This window comes from Sapajus apella, unplaced genomic scaffold, assembly GCF_009761245.1.
Source record: "Sapajus apella isolate SASKATOON/1434 unplaced genomic scaffold, GSC_monkey_1.0 scaffold44, whole genome shotgun sequence".
Classification (NCBI taxonomy): Eukaryota; Metazoa; Chordata; class Mammalia; order Primates; family Cebidae; genus Sapajus; species Sapajus apella.
The window spans coordinates 17,019,973-17,037,746 of NW_022436984.1; the positions used below are offsets into that span (position 1 = coordinate 17,019,973).

Here is a 17,774-nt window from a genome sequence, read left to right on the forward strand (position 1 = left end):
CATTTAAAGAGAGAAGGAAGACTGTTAGTTGTCAGCTGTAGCAAGATTCTGTACCAGAATTACTGCCTTTGCCTGGTAGGTACTGACCCCAAACAAGAAAAATAATCTGTTCACATTTAACACTTTAATACTGTCTGGGTCACTATTTTCTTGTGTGATTTTCTTTTTTCTTTTTTTTGAGACAGAGTCTTGCTCTATCACCCAGGCTGGAGTGCAATGGCGAGATTTTGACTCACTGCAACCTCTGCCTGCCGGGTTCAAGTAATTTTCCCGCCTCAGCCTCCCAAGTAGCTGGTATTACAGGTGTGCCCCACTACCCCTGGCTAAATTTTTTTTGTTGTTTTTAGTAGAGGCGGAGTTTCACCATGTGGGCCAGGCTGGTTTTGAACTCATGACCTTTGGTGATCCTCCCCTCTGGCCCTCCCAAAGTGCTGGACAGGCATGGGCCACTGTGCCCAGTTTTCCTGTGTGATTTTAATGTTCAGTGTCTTTAAAAAAAAAAAAAAAAAAAACTTCATGGGTCCTGACCAAACTATTACTGGCTCCCCCCCCAGTCTGGTTCAACAATTCTTTTCCTCTATTCAGTTGCCTTAAAGTGACGCTCAAAGTACCCACCTCAGTGCTTTTGTTATACCTCTGTACACACTTGTTTTCTTTTCGTGACCTTAGCTATGCCCATTAGTCCCTCACCTTCACCAGTCCTGGCCCTGGCCTAGCATCACCTATGCTGCCCACAAGCAGTCCATGATAGCGGGGTTCCAGCTCACCTGGGGAGGTGAGATTGAAGCAAATTCTACCTTCATTGCAGACCCAAAGGACTGAGAAAGCCATTATGCCCTGGACTCTGGGGACACATCAAGCAAACTGTTTTCCTGCTCCACCCCCACTAGGAGGGCCAGGATGCTTGTCTATCTCCTTGTTCGCAGGGCCTCCTTCATGCCAAAGTTTTGCTCGCCTCCTGGGTTGCAGGTAAAAGGCCTGGAGTGCCTAGACCTGTGCCCTACTGAGCTAAAGAGAGCTGTTCCTGCTAGCTCTATTCCTTTTTCCCAGTCTTCTCCCCTGGTCTTTGATATCTTTTTCCAGGTGCTGGGGTTTATACTTTCTCTGTGCCAGAAGCCACAAGCTTATTCTAATGGAGTCAGTGTCTCTGCCCTCCTTGTTTCTTTTTGGATTTTATGTGTGATGGATTAAAGAATCATCAGTTAGGAAAGAAGGAAGTCAAATTGTCTCTATTTGCAGACGACATGATTGTATGTTTAGAAAACCCCATTGTCTCAGCCCAAACTCTCCTTAAGCTGATACCAACTTCAGCAAAGTCTCAGGATACAAAATCAATGTGCAGAAATCACAAGCATTCCTATACACCAATACAGAGAGCCAAATCAAAAACAAACTCCCATTCACAACTGCTACAAAGAGAATAAATTACCTAGGAATACAACTAACAAAGGATGTAAAGAACCTCTCCAAGGAGAACTACAAACCACTTCTCAAGGAAATAAGAGAGGACACAAACAGATGGAAAAACATTCCATGCTCATGGTTAGGAAAAATCAATATTGTGAAAATGGCCATACTGCCCAAAGTAATTTATAGATTGAATGCTATCCCCATCAAACTACCAATGATCTTCTTCACAGAACTGGAAAAAAACACTTTAAACTTCATATGGAACCAAAAAAGAGCCTGCATAGCCAAGACAATCCTAAGCAAAAAGAACAAAGCTGGCGGCATCATGCTGCCGGACTTCAAGCTATGCTACAAGGCAACAGTAATACAAACAGCATGGTGCTGGTATCAAAACAAAGACATAGACCAATGCAACACCACACATCTACAACCATCTGATCTTTGACAAACCTGAGATAAACAAGCAATGGAGAAAGGGTCCCCTGTTTAATAAATGGTGTTGGGAAAAGTGGCTAGCAATGTGCAGAAAGCAGAAACTGGACCCCTTCCTGACACCTTACACTAAAATTAACTCCAGATGGACTAAGGACTTAAACATAACACCTAACACAATAAAAACCCTAGAAGAAAACCTAGGCAAAGCCATTAAGGACATAGGCATAGGCAAGGACTTCATGACTAAAACACCAAAAAGCAATGGCAACAAAAGCCAAAATAGACAAATGGGATCTAATCAAACTTCAGAGCTTCTGTACAGCAAAAGAAACAATCATTAGAGCGAACCGGGAACCAGCAGAATGGGAAAAAATTTTTGCAATTTACCCATCTGACAAAGGGCTAATATCCAGAATCTACAAGGAACTAAAGCAGATTCACAAGAGAAAAAAAAAAAAAAAAAAAAACCATTCAAAAGTGGGCAAAGGATATAAACAGACACTTTTCAAAAGAGGACATATATGAGGCCAACAAACATATGAAAAAATGCTCATCATCACTGGTCATTAGAGAAATGCGAATCAAAGCCACACTGAGACACCATCTCATGCCAGTTAGAAGGGTGATCATTAAAAAATCTGGAGACAGATGCAGGAATGGATGTGGAGAAATAGGATCACTTTTACACTGTTGGTGGGAGTGCAAATTAGTGCAACCATCGTGGAAGACAGTGTGGCAATTCCTCAAGGATCTAGAAATAGAAATTCCATTTGACACAGCAACTTCATTATTGGGTATATACCCAAAGGATTATAAACCATTCTATTATAAAGACACATGCACATGCATGTTCATCACGGCACTGTTTACAATAGCAAAGACCTGGAACCAACTCAAATGCCCATCAATGATAGACTGGATAAAGAAAATGTGGCACATATACACCATGGAATACTATGCAGCCATAAAAAACGATGAGTTTGCGTCCTTTGTAGGGACATGGATATACCTGGAAACCATCATTCTCAGCAAACTGACACAAGAACAGAAAGTCAAACACTGCATTTTCTCACTCACAGGCAGGTTTTGAACAACAAGAACACTTGGACACAAAGAGGGGAGCATCACACATGGGGGTCCATTGTGGGGGGTAAGGAAGGGAGGGTGGGGAAGGGATAATGTGGGGAGAAATGTCAGGTATAGGCAACAGGGGGATGGTGGCAACAAACCACCTTGCCATGAATGTACCTATGCAACAATCTTGCATGATCTGCACATGTACCCCAGAATCTAAAGTACAATTTAAAAAAAAGAGAGATTAAAAAAAAAATCAGACACTTCTTCCCTGATATTTACCCAGCTCCGTATCTCTGTTCCCTTCAACCCCTCTATCTTTGCTCCCAGGGTGCAGTAATTATTCTACAATTTACAGTAATGTCCCCCTATGCAGAAATATACCTTGAAATGTACACCCAAATCCAAACCTTTCTCCCCAGCTCAGCCTGACTGATTTGCTGCCGGCTGTGTCCTGGATATTTCACTCGCACCTCAAGTTGTGCTCAGTACCTCCAAGCCAGATCTTATTCTTCTTGTTCCCTCTCCTTGCTTCCCTGCTTTTGGTAATGGCATCATTATTTCCAGATAATGCAGACACAAAGCTTCCCTTCTAATCCTCCTTCTAATCAGTTGTTAAGCCTTATAAGTTCAATTTCTTGAAAGAAGTTGAGATGTATAGACAGTTTCTGATTTATGGTGGTTTGACTTATGATTTTTGCTAGATACTGGACATACATTAAAGAGCAAAACCAGAAAATTTTTCTACTTTTCTGGCACTTACAGTCTTGTGGGGGGAAACAGACAACAAAATAATCACAAATAAACATAATATTACAATTGAGATTAATGCTTATAAAACAAAGGTACCTATTGCTACTAACATTCATGATGGCTGGTCAGATATTTTCTATCTGCTGCTACCTAATATAAAAACACAAAATTCAACATGTATTTTTCTTTTTTAAAACAGCTTTATTGAGATATAATTCACATAACATACAATTTATCCATTTAAATTGCATATGTCCATGGCTTTTTGTATGTTCAAAGCTGTGTGATCATCACCATAAACTTTAGAATGTTTTCTTTATCCCAAAAAGAAATCTCACTCAGCCATGATCCCTATCCTCCCCAGCACTAAGCAACCACTAATCCACTTCTGTCTCTATGGATTTGGCTATTCTGAACATTTCATATAAAAGGGATCATATAGTATGTGCTTTTTTAAAATTGTACTTTAAGTTCTGGGGTACATGTGCAGATCTTGCAAGATTGTTGCAAAGGTACACACATGCCATGATGGTTTGCTGCCTCCATCCCCCCGTCACCTACATCAGGCATTTCTTCCAATATTATCCCTCTCCACCCTCTCACTGTCCCTCCCCTAATCCCCCACCCCACAACAGACCCCAGTGTGTGATATTCCCCTCCCTGTGCCCTTGTGTTCTCATTATTCAACACCCACCTATGAGTGAAAACATGCGGTGTTTGGTTTTTTGCTCTTGTGTCAGTTTGCTGTGAATGATGGTTTCCAGATTCATCCATATCCCTACAAAGGACATGAACTCATCGTTTTTTATGGCTGCATAGTATTCCATGGTGTATATGTGCCACATTATCTTTATCCAGTCTATCATTGATGGGTATTTGGGTTGGTTAAAGGTCTTTCCTATTGTAAACAGTGCCACGATGAACATACGAGTGCATGTGTCTTTATAATAGAATGATTTATAGTCCTTTGGGTATATACCCAGTAATGGGTTTGCTGGGCCAAATGGAATTTCTCTTTCTAAATCCTTGAGGAATCACCACACTGTCTTCCACAATGATTGAACTAATTTACAGTCCCACCCACAGTGTAAAAGTGTTCCTATTTCTTCACATCCTCTCCAGCATCTGTTGTCTCCAGATTTTTTAATGATCATCATTCTAACTGGGGTGAGATGGTACCTCGGTGTGGTTTTGATTTGCATTTCTTTAATGACCATTGATGTTGAGCATTTTTTATATGTTTGTTGGCCCATAAATGTCTTCTTTTGAAAAGTGTCTGTTCATATCCTTTGCCCACTTTTGAATGGGTTTGTTTGTTTGTTTTTTTCTTGTGAATCTGCTTTAGTTCTTTGTAGATCCTGGATATTAGCCCTTTGTCAGATGGGTAAATTGCAAAAATTTTTTCCCATTCTGTTGCGCAATCAAATTAGAACTCAGGATTAAGAAACTCACTCAAAACCACACAATTACATGGAAACTGAACAACTTGCTCCTAAATGACAACTGGATAAATATGAAATGAAGGCAGAAATAAAGGTGTTTGTAGAAATCAATGAGAACGAAGACACAATGTACCAGAATCTCTGGGACAAATTTAAAGCAGTGTCTGGAGGGAAATTTATAGCAATAAATGCCCACATGAGAAGCAAGGAAAGATATAAAATCGACACCCTATCATCAAAAGTGAAAGAGCTAGAGGAGCAAGATCAAAAAAATTCAAAAGCTAGCAAGTAAGATCAGAGCAGAACTGAAGGAGATAGAGACACCAAAAAACCCTTCAAAAAATCCATAAATCCAGGAGATGGTTTTTTTAAAAAGATCAACAGAATACACGAACTGCTAACCAGACTAATAAAAAAGAAAAGACAGAAGAGCTGAATAGATGCAATAAAACATAATAAAGGAGATATCACCACTAATTCCACAGAAATACAAACCACCATCAGAGATCACTACATACAACTCTATGCACATAAACCAGTAAGTCTGGAAGAAATAAACTCCTGGATATTTACACCCTCCCAAGGCTAAACAGGGAAGAAGTTGAATCCCTGAATAGACCAATAACAGGTGCTGAAATCAAGGCAGTAATTAATAGCTTAGCAATCAAAAAAAGCCCAGGTCCAGATGGGTTCACAGCCGAATTCTACCAGACGTGCAAAGAGGAGCTGGTACCATTCCTTCTGAAACTATTCCAAACAAAACAAAAAGAGGGACTCCTCCCTAACTCATTTTATGAAACCAACATCATCCTGACACCAAAACCTGGCAGAGACACAACTAAAAAAGAAAACTTCAGGCCAATATCCATGATGAACATCGATGCAAAAATCTTCAATAAAATACTGGCAAACTGAATGCAACAGTGCATCAAAAAGCTTATCCATCATGATCAAGTAGGCTTCATCCCGGGGATGCAAGGCTGGTTCAACATACGCAAGTCTATAAATGTAATTCACCACATAAACAGAACCAAAGACAAAAACCACACGATTATCTCAGTTGATGCAGAGAAGGCCTTTGACAAAATTCTACAGCCCTTTATGCTAAAAACTCTCAATAAACTAGGTATCGATGGAATGTATCTCAAAATAATAAAAGCTATTTATGACAAACCCACAGCCAACATCATACTGAACAGGCAAAAACAGTATGTGCTTTTTAAATGACTGGCTTCTTTCTTAAGCATAGTGTTTTCAAGGGTTATCAATTCTGCAGCACGCATCAGTACTTTATTTCTTTTTACTGCTGAATAATACTCCATTGTACCATGTGTTTTTCTCAGCAAAGAGATAGGATGCTGTTCCGCTGTATTCTCCACAGCCAGACAAATTCAGTTTGTTATGTTTCTAGAAAAAGGTGACAGTAAGTAAATATTGGCTGAGCCTTACAGGGGTGGCAGCAGTATTTAGAAAGTAGCTTTTCATGAGAGACTTTATTCACTCAGTTCTCTTAGTCTATTTAGTATTTCTGACTCACAAACGGAAGTTATTCTATTTTGGCAATCCTTCTCTCTTTCTCCTGCTTGGTCTCTACTGGCTTGCTGTGTTAAATTATGCAAGTTACTGAAACTCTGTTTGTTTAACTCTTGCGTGCTCTATAAAATAAGCTCAGTTCACTCTGCTTGTTTGCCAAAGCTGTTTGGAGACAATTTTTCATATGATATGCATCATCAGCTCCCACAGAAGGCAAAAGGAATTTGATGTGTGGGGGTAGTCTGGGATCCTATCCAAAATTAGTGTTCATCTGGAAGAAATATGGAAGCCTGATATTTGCTTACTGGCCTTTTAGTTGTATTCACTTATGCTTCTCCTCTAAGGAATTTTGAAAATCTTTATCTATTTTGTGGTTTTTTTCTTTTCTTTTCTTTTCTTTTTTGAGACAGAGTCTTGCTCTGTCACCCAACCTGGAGTGCAGTGGTGCCATCTCAGCTCACTGCAACATCTGCCTCCCTGGCTCAAGTGATTCTCCTGTCTCAGCCTACTGAATAGCTGGTATTACAGGTGTGTGCCACCATGTTAGGCCAATTTTGCATTTTTAGTAGAGACGGGGTTTCGATACATTGACCAGGATGATCTCAAGTGATCTCCTGGCTTGGCCTCCCAAGGTGCTGGGATTACAGGCATGAGCCACTGCGACCATCCGTGTGTGTGTGTGTGTGTGTGTGTGTGTCTTATGTATAAGATGAGATAAAGCTTAAAAAAAAAAGATTGCAGGAGAAAAAGTTTTCTGATACCCTCTATTGGACAATTGTGAACCAAAGAGAGTAATTTGTGTGACCTAGCTTTGTGACTTGGGAAACGATTATCTATAACATTCAGAATTCTCTTTATTTTACCCTGAGACTGACCTCTCCAGACTCTAGGTTTGGATGTAAAATTAATTAGATTTAAATTTTCACTCCTTTACTTATGCAATATGCTCTGTGCTGAGTGCTGAGGAGGATGCAAAAAAATAACACAAAGAGATGTTAGGAGCTGTGCATAAGACAGAGAGAGCTAAGCCCCAAGAGAGGCGAAAACCTAGATGCTCAAGGAGCAGAAACCAGAGAAGACATTTCTGCTAGGTGGGGTGACAGATTTGATTACCTGGAGAAAAAAGAAGAAGAAGAAGAAGAAGAAGAGAAGGAGAAGGAGAAGGAGAAGGAGAAGGAGAAGGAGAAGGAGAAGGAGAAGGAGAAGGAGAGGAAGAGGAAGAAGAAGAAGAGGAGGAGGAGAAGGAGAGGAAGAGGAAGAAGAAGAAGAGGAGGAGGAGGAGGAGGAGGAAGAGGAAGAAGGAGAAAGAAGAAGAAGGAGAAGAAGAAGAAAGGAGAAGAAGAAGAGGAAGAAGAAGAAGAGGAAGAAGAGGAAGAAGAAGAAAAGAAGAAGAAGAAAGAAGAAGAAGGAAGAAGAAGAAGGAGGAGGAGGAGGAGGAGGAGAAGAAGAAAGGAAGAAGAAGAAGACGAAGGAGGAAGAAGGAAGAAGAAGAAGAAGAAGAAGAAGAAGAAGAAGAAGAAGAAAGAAAGAAAGAAGAAAGAAGAAAGAAAGAAGAAGAGGAGGAAGAAAAAGAAGAAGGAGATTAGAGACAGGATCTTGCTCTGTCGCCCAGACTCCAGTGCAGTGGTGTGATCACTGCTCCCTGCAGCCTCCATCTTGTGTTCTAGCAATCCTCTAGCCTCAGCGTCCGGAGCAGCTGAGGCTGCAAGTGAGCGCCACCAGGCTAGCTATTTTTTTTTTTTTTTTTTTTGTAGAGACAGGATTTCACCATGTTGCCAGGCTCGTCTTGAATTCCCGGCCTCAAGTTATCCACTTGCTTCCGCCTCCCAACGTATTGGGATTACAGGCACGAGCCACCACCCTCGGTGAGATTATTCTAAGCTGTGTAGAACTTTTAAAAGTGGAGACAGGAAATAGCATGTAAACGCTCCCAGTGAACTTCCTTTGGGTGGTGAGGAGCACAGTCGTAGTCTCAGGTGTGTGAAGGGAGCTATGAGAAATAAACCTGAAAAGATGGGATGGAGACCTTGAACGCTAGACTAGGGAATCTGTTCTTGATCATTTAAGCAAAAGGAAGCCAGTGAAAATCTTTGGCACACCGTACATCAAAACTGCTCTTAAGGAAATTAACCTGGCAGGAAGATGAAGGGTGGATTGGCAAGGTGAGAGACTTCAGGCTGGGAAACCAAGGGAGGCTGCTGCAACAGTACAGGCAGAGGGAGTGGAATGGAGGTGACCGACCGCTGCAGCAGGCTCTGGAGTCTCACAGTGCGGACGTTAGAGGTACCACTCGGGGACAGAGCTCCCTCCTGGGGCAGGGTCTGGGAGGAGCTAAAGTTTTAACCACACCCCCGGTGACGCCGGGTGGTCGGCTGTAGCCTTCTACTGGCTACGCTGGCCGCCAGTCCGGGAGGAGGCGGTGCCCTTCCCCGCCCTCTCCCAGCTCGGCTTGAGGCGGGCGCGGGCTGGGAGCCCGTGGAGCCCGGGGGCCAGGCGCGGCCGGGATATCTGGCGCTGCGGCCGGGGACCCGCTGCTGAGATAGGCAGGTGAGAAGGCCCGGGGCCGAGGGGTGACCCCAGCGTCTCCGCCACCCTGGGATCCCTGCCCCCTCGAGAGCGCGCCGTCCTGGGGGGCTCGCGGGGCGGAGGTTGGGGACGCCGGGCGGAGCGGGGACAAGGGGGACGGAGCGTGTTGGCTCGGGACCCGTCGCTGCATCTCCCGCTGCAGCCCCGAGTCGGCCCCCAGGTCTAGGTGTCGCCGGGAGAGGTGGGCAGGGGGCGGTGGCCGGCGGCCCCTCGCGCCCTTGGGCTCCCTTGACGTTCTGTTTGGAAACACCGGGCCCGGGCTTCTGGAGCGGCGCGAGCGGTCCCGGGGGCGCAGCGGGGCAGCCTAGGGTCCCGGCGCGGAGGGACCTGCGCAGCCAGGGATGCCGCGCTCGGCTTCGGCTTCGAGAGCTCCACTAGGATCTCCGGGGCGAAACTTTAAACTCAAAACTTAGGCCGGGCGCGGTGGCTCTAGCCTGTAATCCCAGCACTTTGGGAGGCCGAGGCGGGTGGATCACAAGGTCAAGAGATCGAGACCATCCTGGTCAACATGGTGAAACCCCGTCTCTACTAAAAATACAAAACATTAGCTGGGCGTGGTGGCGCGTGCTTGTAATCCCAGCTACTCAGGAGGCTGAGGCAGAAGAATTGCCTGAACCCAGGAGGCAGAGGTTGCGGTGAGCCGAGATCGTGCCATTGCACTCCAGCCTGGGTAGCATGAGTGAAACTCCGTCTCAAAAACAAAACAAAACAAAAAAAAAAAAAACTCAAAACTTTAAAGAGGCATTTTGTACACCTCGAGTTGCTGGTGCGTCAGAGCACCCTGAGGTGACCTACCTTGAAACCACTGTCCCTGAAGTTAGTGGGGCACTTTTTAGAGGACAGCACTTTTTAGCCGTGGGTTTTGTTTCGCGAAACGCTTTGGAAATAGAAGTCGAACCGTTTACATTGGAAAAGCTCTGGTGGTGGGCTACCTGAAGGTCACTGATTTCTTTGTGAAAATGCCAGTCTTGCAAGCCTGGCCCGCACAGCGGTGTGTCCCAGAGGAGTGTGCAGTGAGGAGCTCTGCTGTTCTGGGCAGTGCCACCGACGTGGTGGTCATAAGGTTCCTTAAACAAGGCATGCTTCAGTCTCGTCGAGAAACATCTTTTACACACACACACTCTCTCTCTCCCTCGCGCGCGCTCTCTCTCTCTCTCTCTCTCTCTCACCTAGCCCAGTTAAGCTGTCCCTTAAGAGGCAAAAACGAGGCTAACGCTGCGCTTCTTCAGGGTAAGCCTAAGTAGAAGAATTCTTTCATTTCTTTTTCTTTCCTTTTTGGGGTTTGGAAGAGAAACAGGAAGTCAGAGATTCAGAGAAAAGAGCATTCACTCCACAATTGTAAACAGTTTATCTTGTGTCAGTAAATATTTCCAAAAGTCACTGGTGGTATTTGGAACACCAAGACTTTTTCCTGTACCCTGAAGTGAAGATTACTTTCAAATTCAGAATATAGATGTGATAATTTATTTATTCAGCACTCGGTTGTGTTATATAGTTATATATACCGTCCCAGTGTTATATAGTTCTGTAACATTAGTGGTAGTGAAAAGGATGGTGGCTATTGTATAAAATTAGAATTTTTAACTACCCAAGATGGTGCACTAATAAAACTGTTGCTTTATACTTCTTAACTAACTGCAGTTACCGAATGAAATGAGGGAATCAGATGTCTAGATCTCAGTGCAGACCATCATCCTACCAATTTACCGTTTTGATTTTTTTTATTATGGCCCTCGAATAGGGAATATAGATGTTAAATGCTGATTTAGTAATATTCTTAAGTCTTTGGTACTTCACAATAAAATACATAATTAGCATAACTAAATAAGTATGTTTAACTTTGAATTAATTTATTGTGTCATTAACATAGCAAAGTACCTTCCAGGTAAGATATATGTATAACACTTTTCATATTTGAGGTTAATAGTTACCTCTTAATTTTTTGAGCTAATCATAAAATTCTTGGCAGGGATAACCACAAATAATGGATCATTAAATTTGTAAATGTGATCTTAGTATACTTCCATTTAAACTGTGACTTTTTCTTTAGTCATTTATAAATATGCGATCTTTTTTTATTGAGATCTTAATATAAGACACAAACTATAAGATTTATCCTTTTAAAGTATACAGTTCACTGGGTTTTGGTATATTCACAAGGTTGTGTAGCCATCACCAATACCTAATTCTAGAATATTTTCATCACCCCAAAAAGAAACCGCATATCCATTGTAGTCAGTCTCCACTGCCTTCTCCTCCACAGCCCTTGGTAACCACTAACCTACTTTCTGTCCTTTGTATTTGCCTATTATGGACATTTCATATAAATAGATTCATACAATATGTGGCCTTTTGTGTCTGGCATCTTTCACTTAGCATGTTTTCAAGACTCAACCATGGCTATATTAGTACTGTATTCCTTTTTTATGGTTGAATAATATTCCATTGTATGGATATACCACATTTTATTTTTGAGACAGAGTCTCACTCTGTTGCCCAGGCTGGAGTTCAGTGGTGCAATCTAAGCTCACTGCAACCTCCACCTCCTAGGTTCAAGCAATTCTCCTCTCTCAGGCTCCCTAGTAGCTGAGATATAGTTCCGCATCACCACATCCAGCTAATTTTTGTATTTTCAGTGGAGACAGGTTTTGCCACGTTGACCAGGCTTGTCTTAAACTCCTGACCTCAGGTGATCCTCCCACCTCAGCCTCCCAAAGTGCTGGGATTACAGGCATGAGCCAAAGCACCCTGATGGATCTACCACATTTTATTCATTCATCAGATGGTGGACACAGGCTATTTCTACTCTTTGGCTGTTATGAATACCGCTGCTCTGAACATTTATATACAAGTTTCGGTGTGGATATGTGTTTCGTCTCTTGGCATATGACCCCATCCCTTGGCATATGACCCAGCAACTCCAATGCCAAGTATAAAGTTACCAATACTTTGTATTGGTATACAAAATATAAAGTTACTCCAATAACTTGATAGCTTTATATTTACACTTTTTTGTTTTTTGAGACAGGGTCTCACTCTGTTACCCAGGCTGGAGTGCAGTGTATGATCATAGCTCACTGCTCAAGCGATCCTCTTACCCAGGCCTCCGGAGTAGCTGGGACCACAGATAAGCTCCCTGATGCCCAGCTAATTTTTAAATATTTTGATAGAGATGAGATCTTGCTATGTTGCATAGTCTGGTCTTGAACTCCTGAGCTCAATAAATTGTCCCACCTCAACCTCTCAAACTGTTGGGATTATAGGTGTGAGCCACCATGCTGGCCTGTTTAAACTTTTGAGGAACTGTAAAACTGTTTACGAAGCAACTGTAAAATTTTTACATTCTCACCAACAATGTATGAGGGTCCCAATTTCTCTACATCCTCATCAACACTTGTTGTTAGATGTCATTTTCATTAGAACATCCTATTTGATGTGAAGTGGAATGTTGTTGTGACTTTGATTTGCATTTTCCCTTATAGGAAATAATGTGCTTTTTGGCCATTTGTATATCTTCTTTGGAGAAATGTCTATTCAGATACTTTGCCCAATTTTATTTATTTATTTTTAATTTATTATTATTATTATTTTTAGAGATGGGGTCTCCCTCTGTTGCCCAGGCTGGAGTGCAATGGTATGAACATGGTTTACTGCAGCCTCAACCTCCTGGGTTCAAGGGATCTTTCTGCCTCAGCCCCCCAATAGCTGGGACTATAGGCATGCACCACCATGCCTGGCTACTTTTTGTGTGTGTGTGTGTGTATTTTTATAAAGACAGTGTTTTGCAACATTGCCCAGGCTGGTCTCAAACTCCTGAGCTCAGGCCATCTACTCGCCTCAGCCTCCCAAAGTGCTGGGATTACAGGCATGACCCACCTCGCCTAGGCCTTTGCCCACTTTTTAATTGGGTTCTCTTTTTTCATCGTTGAGTCCTAAGTGTCCTTTATAAATTCTAGACACAAATCCCTGAGATACATGATTTGCAACTATTTTTCCCATTCTGTGGGTTATCTTTGCACTTTCTTGGCAATGTCCTTTGAAGCACAAAAATTTAAAAATTTTGATGAAGTCCAATTTATCTATTTTTAATTCCTTGTGCTTTAGGTGTAGTATCTAAGTATCTGTTGCCTAATCCAAGGTCACGAAGATTTATACCTGTTTTCTTCTAAGAGTTTAGAGTAAGTTTGTCCAACCTGTGGCCTGTAGGCCGCATGCAGCCCAGGATGGCTTTGAATGTGGCCCAACACAAATTTGTAAAGCATTATGAGATTTTTTTTTTTTTTTGCAATTTTCTTTTTTTTAGCTCATCATCTACAGTTAGTGTTAGTGTATTTTATGTGTGGCCCAAGACACTTCTTCTAATGTGGCCCAGGGAAGCCAAAAGATTGGACGCGCTGATTTAGAGCTTTGGCTTGTAACTGTAAGTTTGTGATCCATTTTGTGTTATTGTGTATATATGGTATGAGGTGTGGGTCCACATTCATTCATTTGCATATGGATATTCAGTTGTCCCAGCATCCTTTGTTGAAAATACTATTCTTTCCTCAACTGAATGATCTTATCACCCTTGCCAAAAATCAATATGAGGCTTTTTTTCTGGACTTAACTTTATTCTGTTTATCTATATATCTATCTTTATGCAAGTACCACACTGTGTAATCAAGCTACTATATAGCTTTGTAGTAAGTTTAAAAATCATAACACGTGAGTTCTCCAACTTTTTAATATTGTTATGTCTATTCTTCAACCCTTGAATTTCCAGGTGAATTTTGATCAACTTGTCAATTTCTGCAAAAAATACAGTTGAAATTTTGATAGAGATTGCATTGTGCGTATAGCCTTTGCAAGTATTGCCATCTTCACAATATTAAGTCTTCCAATCCATGAATATACAATTTCTTTCATTTATTTAGGTATTCTTTAATTTCTTTCAATGATGTTTTGTAGTTTTCAGAGTACACATCTTGTGCTGCTTCTGTTAAATTCATTCCTAAATATTTTTTTTGATGCTATTGTAAATGGAATATTTTCTCAATTTCATTTTTGGATTTTTCCTTGCTAGTGTATAGAAAAAGAACTGACTTTTGAATGTTTATCTGATTTCCTGAGACCTTGCTAAACTCTATAGTTTTAATAGTTTTTTTGTGGATTCCTTAGAATTTTCTATGTACATGATCATGTCATCTGTAAGCAGAGATAGTTTTATTTCTTCCTGTTCAATATAGATGCTTTTACATTTTATTGTCTTGCCGTGCCTATTACAATGTTGAATAGAAGTAGTGAGAAAAAGACATCTTTGTCTTGTGTCTGATTTCAGGGAGAAAACTGTCAGTCATTTACCAGTAAGTGTGATGTTAGCTGTGGGTTTTTGTAGATGTCCTCTATCACGATGAGGAAGTTCCCATGTATTTCTAGTTTGTTGAATGTTTTTATCATGAAGGGATGTTGGATTTTGTTGAATGTTTTTTTCTATGTCTATTGAAATGATCATATGGTTTTTGTCCTTTATTTTATTCACATGGTGCATTACATTGATTGATTTCCATTTGTTAAAAAATACGTACTCTTCATGTTATTTTTAAAACTGTAGAACGTAAGCAAGTTATTTTACATGCAGAGCAAAAATTAACCAATATTAACCTATTGATCAATGGGTACATAGACTCCTCTTATTGCTTAAGCTAGAAGAGTATTCCTGCATTCCTGTGCCATGATATGATAATTCAAGACTTAAAGATGCTCCTTTCAGGGCTACTTTTCATTTTCTAATATTGTATCCATATTTTCTTTTCCTGTTTACTCTAAAGCTAATAAAGAGAAAAATGAAGTAGCCTTAGAACTGAGAACATGTTTGTGATTGATAAACTGCGTTATCTACTCCTAAATCATTGCTGTTAAATGCCAATGTGAATCATTAATAGTAAAGGCTAATATGGGTAATGGAAAACATTACTAACAAGGTTAATTTCCTTAGGAAAAACCTCAGAAAACAATGAGGTGAGGATTCTATAAAAACAAAGAACTGAAAGGAAAATTATTTCCAGCTCTACACTAATACATTTCCTTTAAATTAAGGCTAGAAGCTAGGGACATCTGCAAGCATTAAGGTGGTTAGGATGCTCTTAATAAATGTTGTAGTCCTTTAAGAACAATTCTGCTGGCTGGGCATGGTGGCTCACACCTGTAATCCCAGCACTTTGGGAGGCTGAGGGAGGTGGATCACCTGACGTCAGGAGTTCAAGACCACCCTAGACGACATGGCGAAACCCCGACTCTGCTACAAATAACAAAAATTAGCTGGGTGCAGTGGCAGGCGCCTATAATCCCAGTGACTTGGGAGGCTGAAGCAGGAGAATCACTTGAACCCGGGAGGTGAAGATTGCAGTGAGCCAAGATCACACCACACCACGGCAGCCAAGGGAAAAACCCTAATCCTAAAAAAAAAAAAAAAAAAAAAGAAATGATTCTGCTTACATGTATTTCTAACGCATTAAATGATATTGTCAGTGTTAATGTAAAAATTAATTTAAGTAAAAAACAATATACTAGGAAAATAATCTTTTAGTGGGTTTTTAGCAGCATAAAGTTTTAAAAAACTGGTATGGGATTAGGGAGGGTGCTGTATTACACTAAATATATGGGAAAATCAATGTGGTTATATTTTTAGAAAACAAAAGAATAGAATAGTATACTTCAACTGCAGTTCCATCCCAGGGTTCTGAGAGTTTTGCTGTCACAGTTCTTCATAACTGAGCCTTTCCATTCCTAATATAAATTTCAAAGCAGGGCAGTTCATAGCAAGGGCAATTTAGAAATACATTATTAGGCTGCTTATTAAAAATAGCCTGATAAAATATTACTAAACATTTAAAACTACTTTTATGAATCTCAAAGCCAGAAACCATCATGCTTCCAAAATCAAGTAACACTTCAGAATTTCAAAACCAATTCCCTTGCCTCTTGTCCTCCCACTTACAGTGCTTCTCCCTAAAATTAATCTCCTCTGAAAGGAAAGTTAATGTGGAAAAATCTGATTCCAGATTTACTTCATATAGCTAATTCCAAATTGCATGTTTATATGCTTTCTCTTGCACCAAATAAAAATTATGCAAACTTGTCAGGATCACAACAACTTACCCTTAAATATGCCAAAAGACCTCTGGCTTGAAAGACTTAACCTGGATCTGGCCAAATTTAGAGTGGTGATAAGGAATCATTGTAGTAAAAATCTAAACCGTAATCATAGCAATTGAATCAAACTGTAATACTTCCTTAAATTTCAGAGTATGGTAAAATTATGAGCTGAGAGATTCAAACAGTCTTACCTGTTGGGCAGAGCTAAAATGATAACTCTGTGTTCGTGTTGTGCTGTTATACTGTCTACTGTTCTACTAGAAACAGCAGTATTTCATTTGTTCCTCACTACATACCCACAAGGAATAATCATTTGTTGTTCACATGCCCCTTTTTCTGGATTGGGTAAACTCAGACATAGAAAGGTTAAGTAGCACAGTTGGGCTCCAGCCTTAGTCTCCTATCCCCCACTAAGTTCTTTCCATAAGCTCTTACCAGTTCTGGAATTTGTCTTAGAATTTAAAACTTGTACGTGGATCTAATTAGACAGTGATTAGAATGTGTACATTGGATAATTTAACAAAATTTCCTGAATGTTAATTGTGTTGTGCTGAATTTTTTTTAAGAATAAATATGGCAGAGCTTTCTGAGCCAGAGGGACCAGTAGATTGGAAAGAACGATGCGTAGCTCTGGAGTCCCAGCTCATGAAATTTAGAGTTCAAGCCAGCAAGATACGAGAGCTCTTGGCAGAGAAGGTAAGCTTTCTCCCTAAGCTTTGTTATTAAGTGTCAGCTGTTTAGGGCCTGTTTGGTTTATATTAAATAATCTCAGTACTTTGGGGGTTTAGCTTTATACAAATAATGAATATGACTTAATTTTTGTCAGGTGTTTGAAGCTATATTTGGCATATTCTTTTGCCAGTGTTACGGTAGTTTGGACTTTAAGACAAAAAAAATTTATTTGCAAATGCTAGTGGAGTATGCGAGAATTGCATATGTTTGATGAATGTAGAGTTCATCCATTCCAGAGAGAAAGCTATAATTTATTTGATTTTATTAGAGGAGTGTGACAGCTTTGATCTACTAAATGTTTATGAAAATCATATTAAAAGGATGATAGAAGAACATTTTCTATTGATAGTAAAATATGTTTATACCGTGTTTCAAAGATGCATCTACTTAGGAATCTGTGTTGACTAAGTATATATTACTAAATTCTCACCTGGGCTAGAATTGAGTTTAACATAATTATACGCTTTTCTAATAATGTAATTAGAATTTCATTTGTATTACAGAAATTTGTGCAAGTATGTATATAAGCCAATAGATTGATTCATTCATTCATTCAGCAAATATTCTTTGAGGGCTAATTATGTGTTAGACACTGTTCTTAATACTACAGTTACATATGTGAACAAGACAACCTATGTTCCTATTTCCAAGGAACTTAGATTCTAGACCTGCGCT

At 40.5% G+C, this 17,774-nt stretch overlaps 1 protein-coding gene across 5 annotated transcripts in view; it reads left to right on the forward strand.

Moving 5' to 3' along the window:
* Window positions 1–9,089: 9,089 nt before the first annotated feature.
* PLEKHH2 (pleckstrin homology, MyTH4 and FERM domain containing H2) overlaps window positions 9,090–17,774 on the forward strand; it is a 143,292-nt gene continuing 134,607 nt past the window's right edge. For all 5 annotated transcript variants that reach the window (XR_004257237.1, XR_004257238.1, XM_032239432.1 and 2 more), the window contains exons 1-2: window positions 9,090–9,194; window positions 16,934–17,063. Coding sequence is in view for 3 of the 5 variants with exons in the window: in XM_032239432.1 (XP_032095323.1) it covers window positions 16,941–17,063 (123 nt within the window). In the remaining 2 variants the exon portion in view is untranslated. The remainder of the gene's footprint in view (window positions 9,195–16,933; window positions 17,064–17,774) is intronic.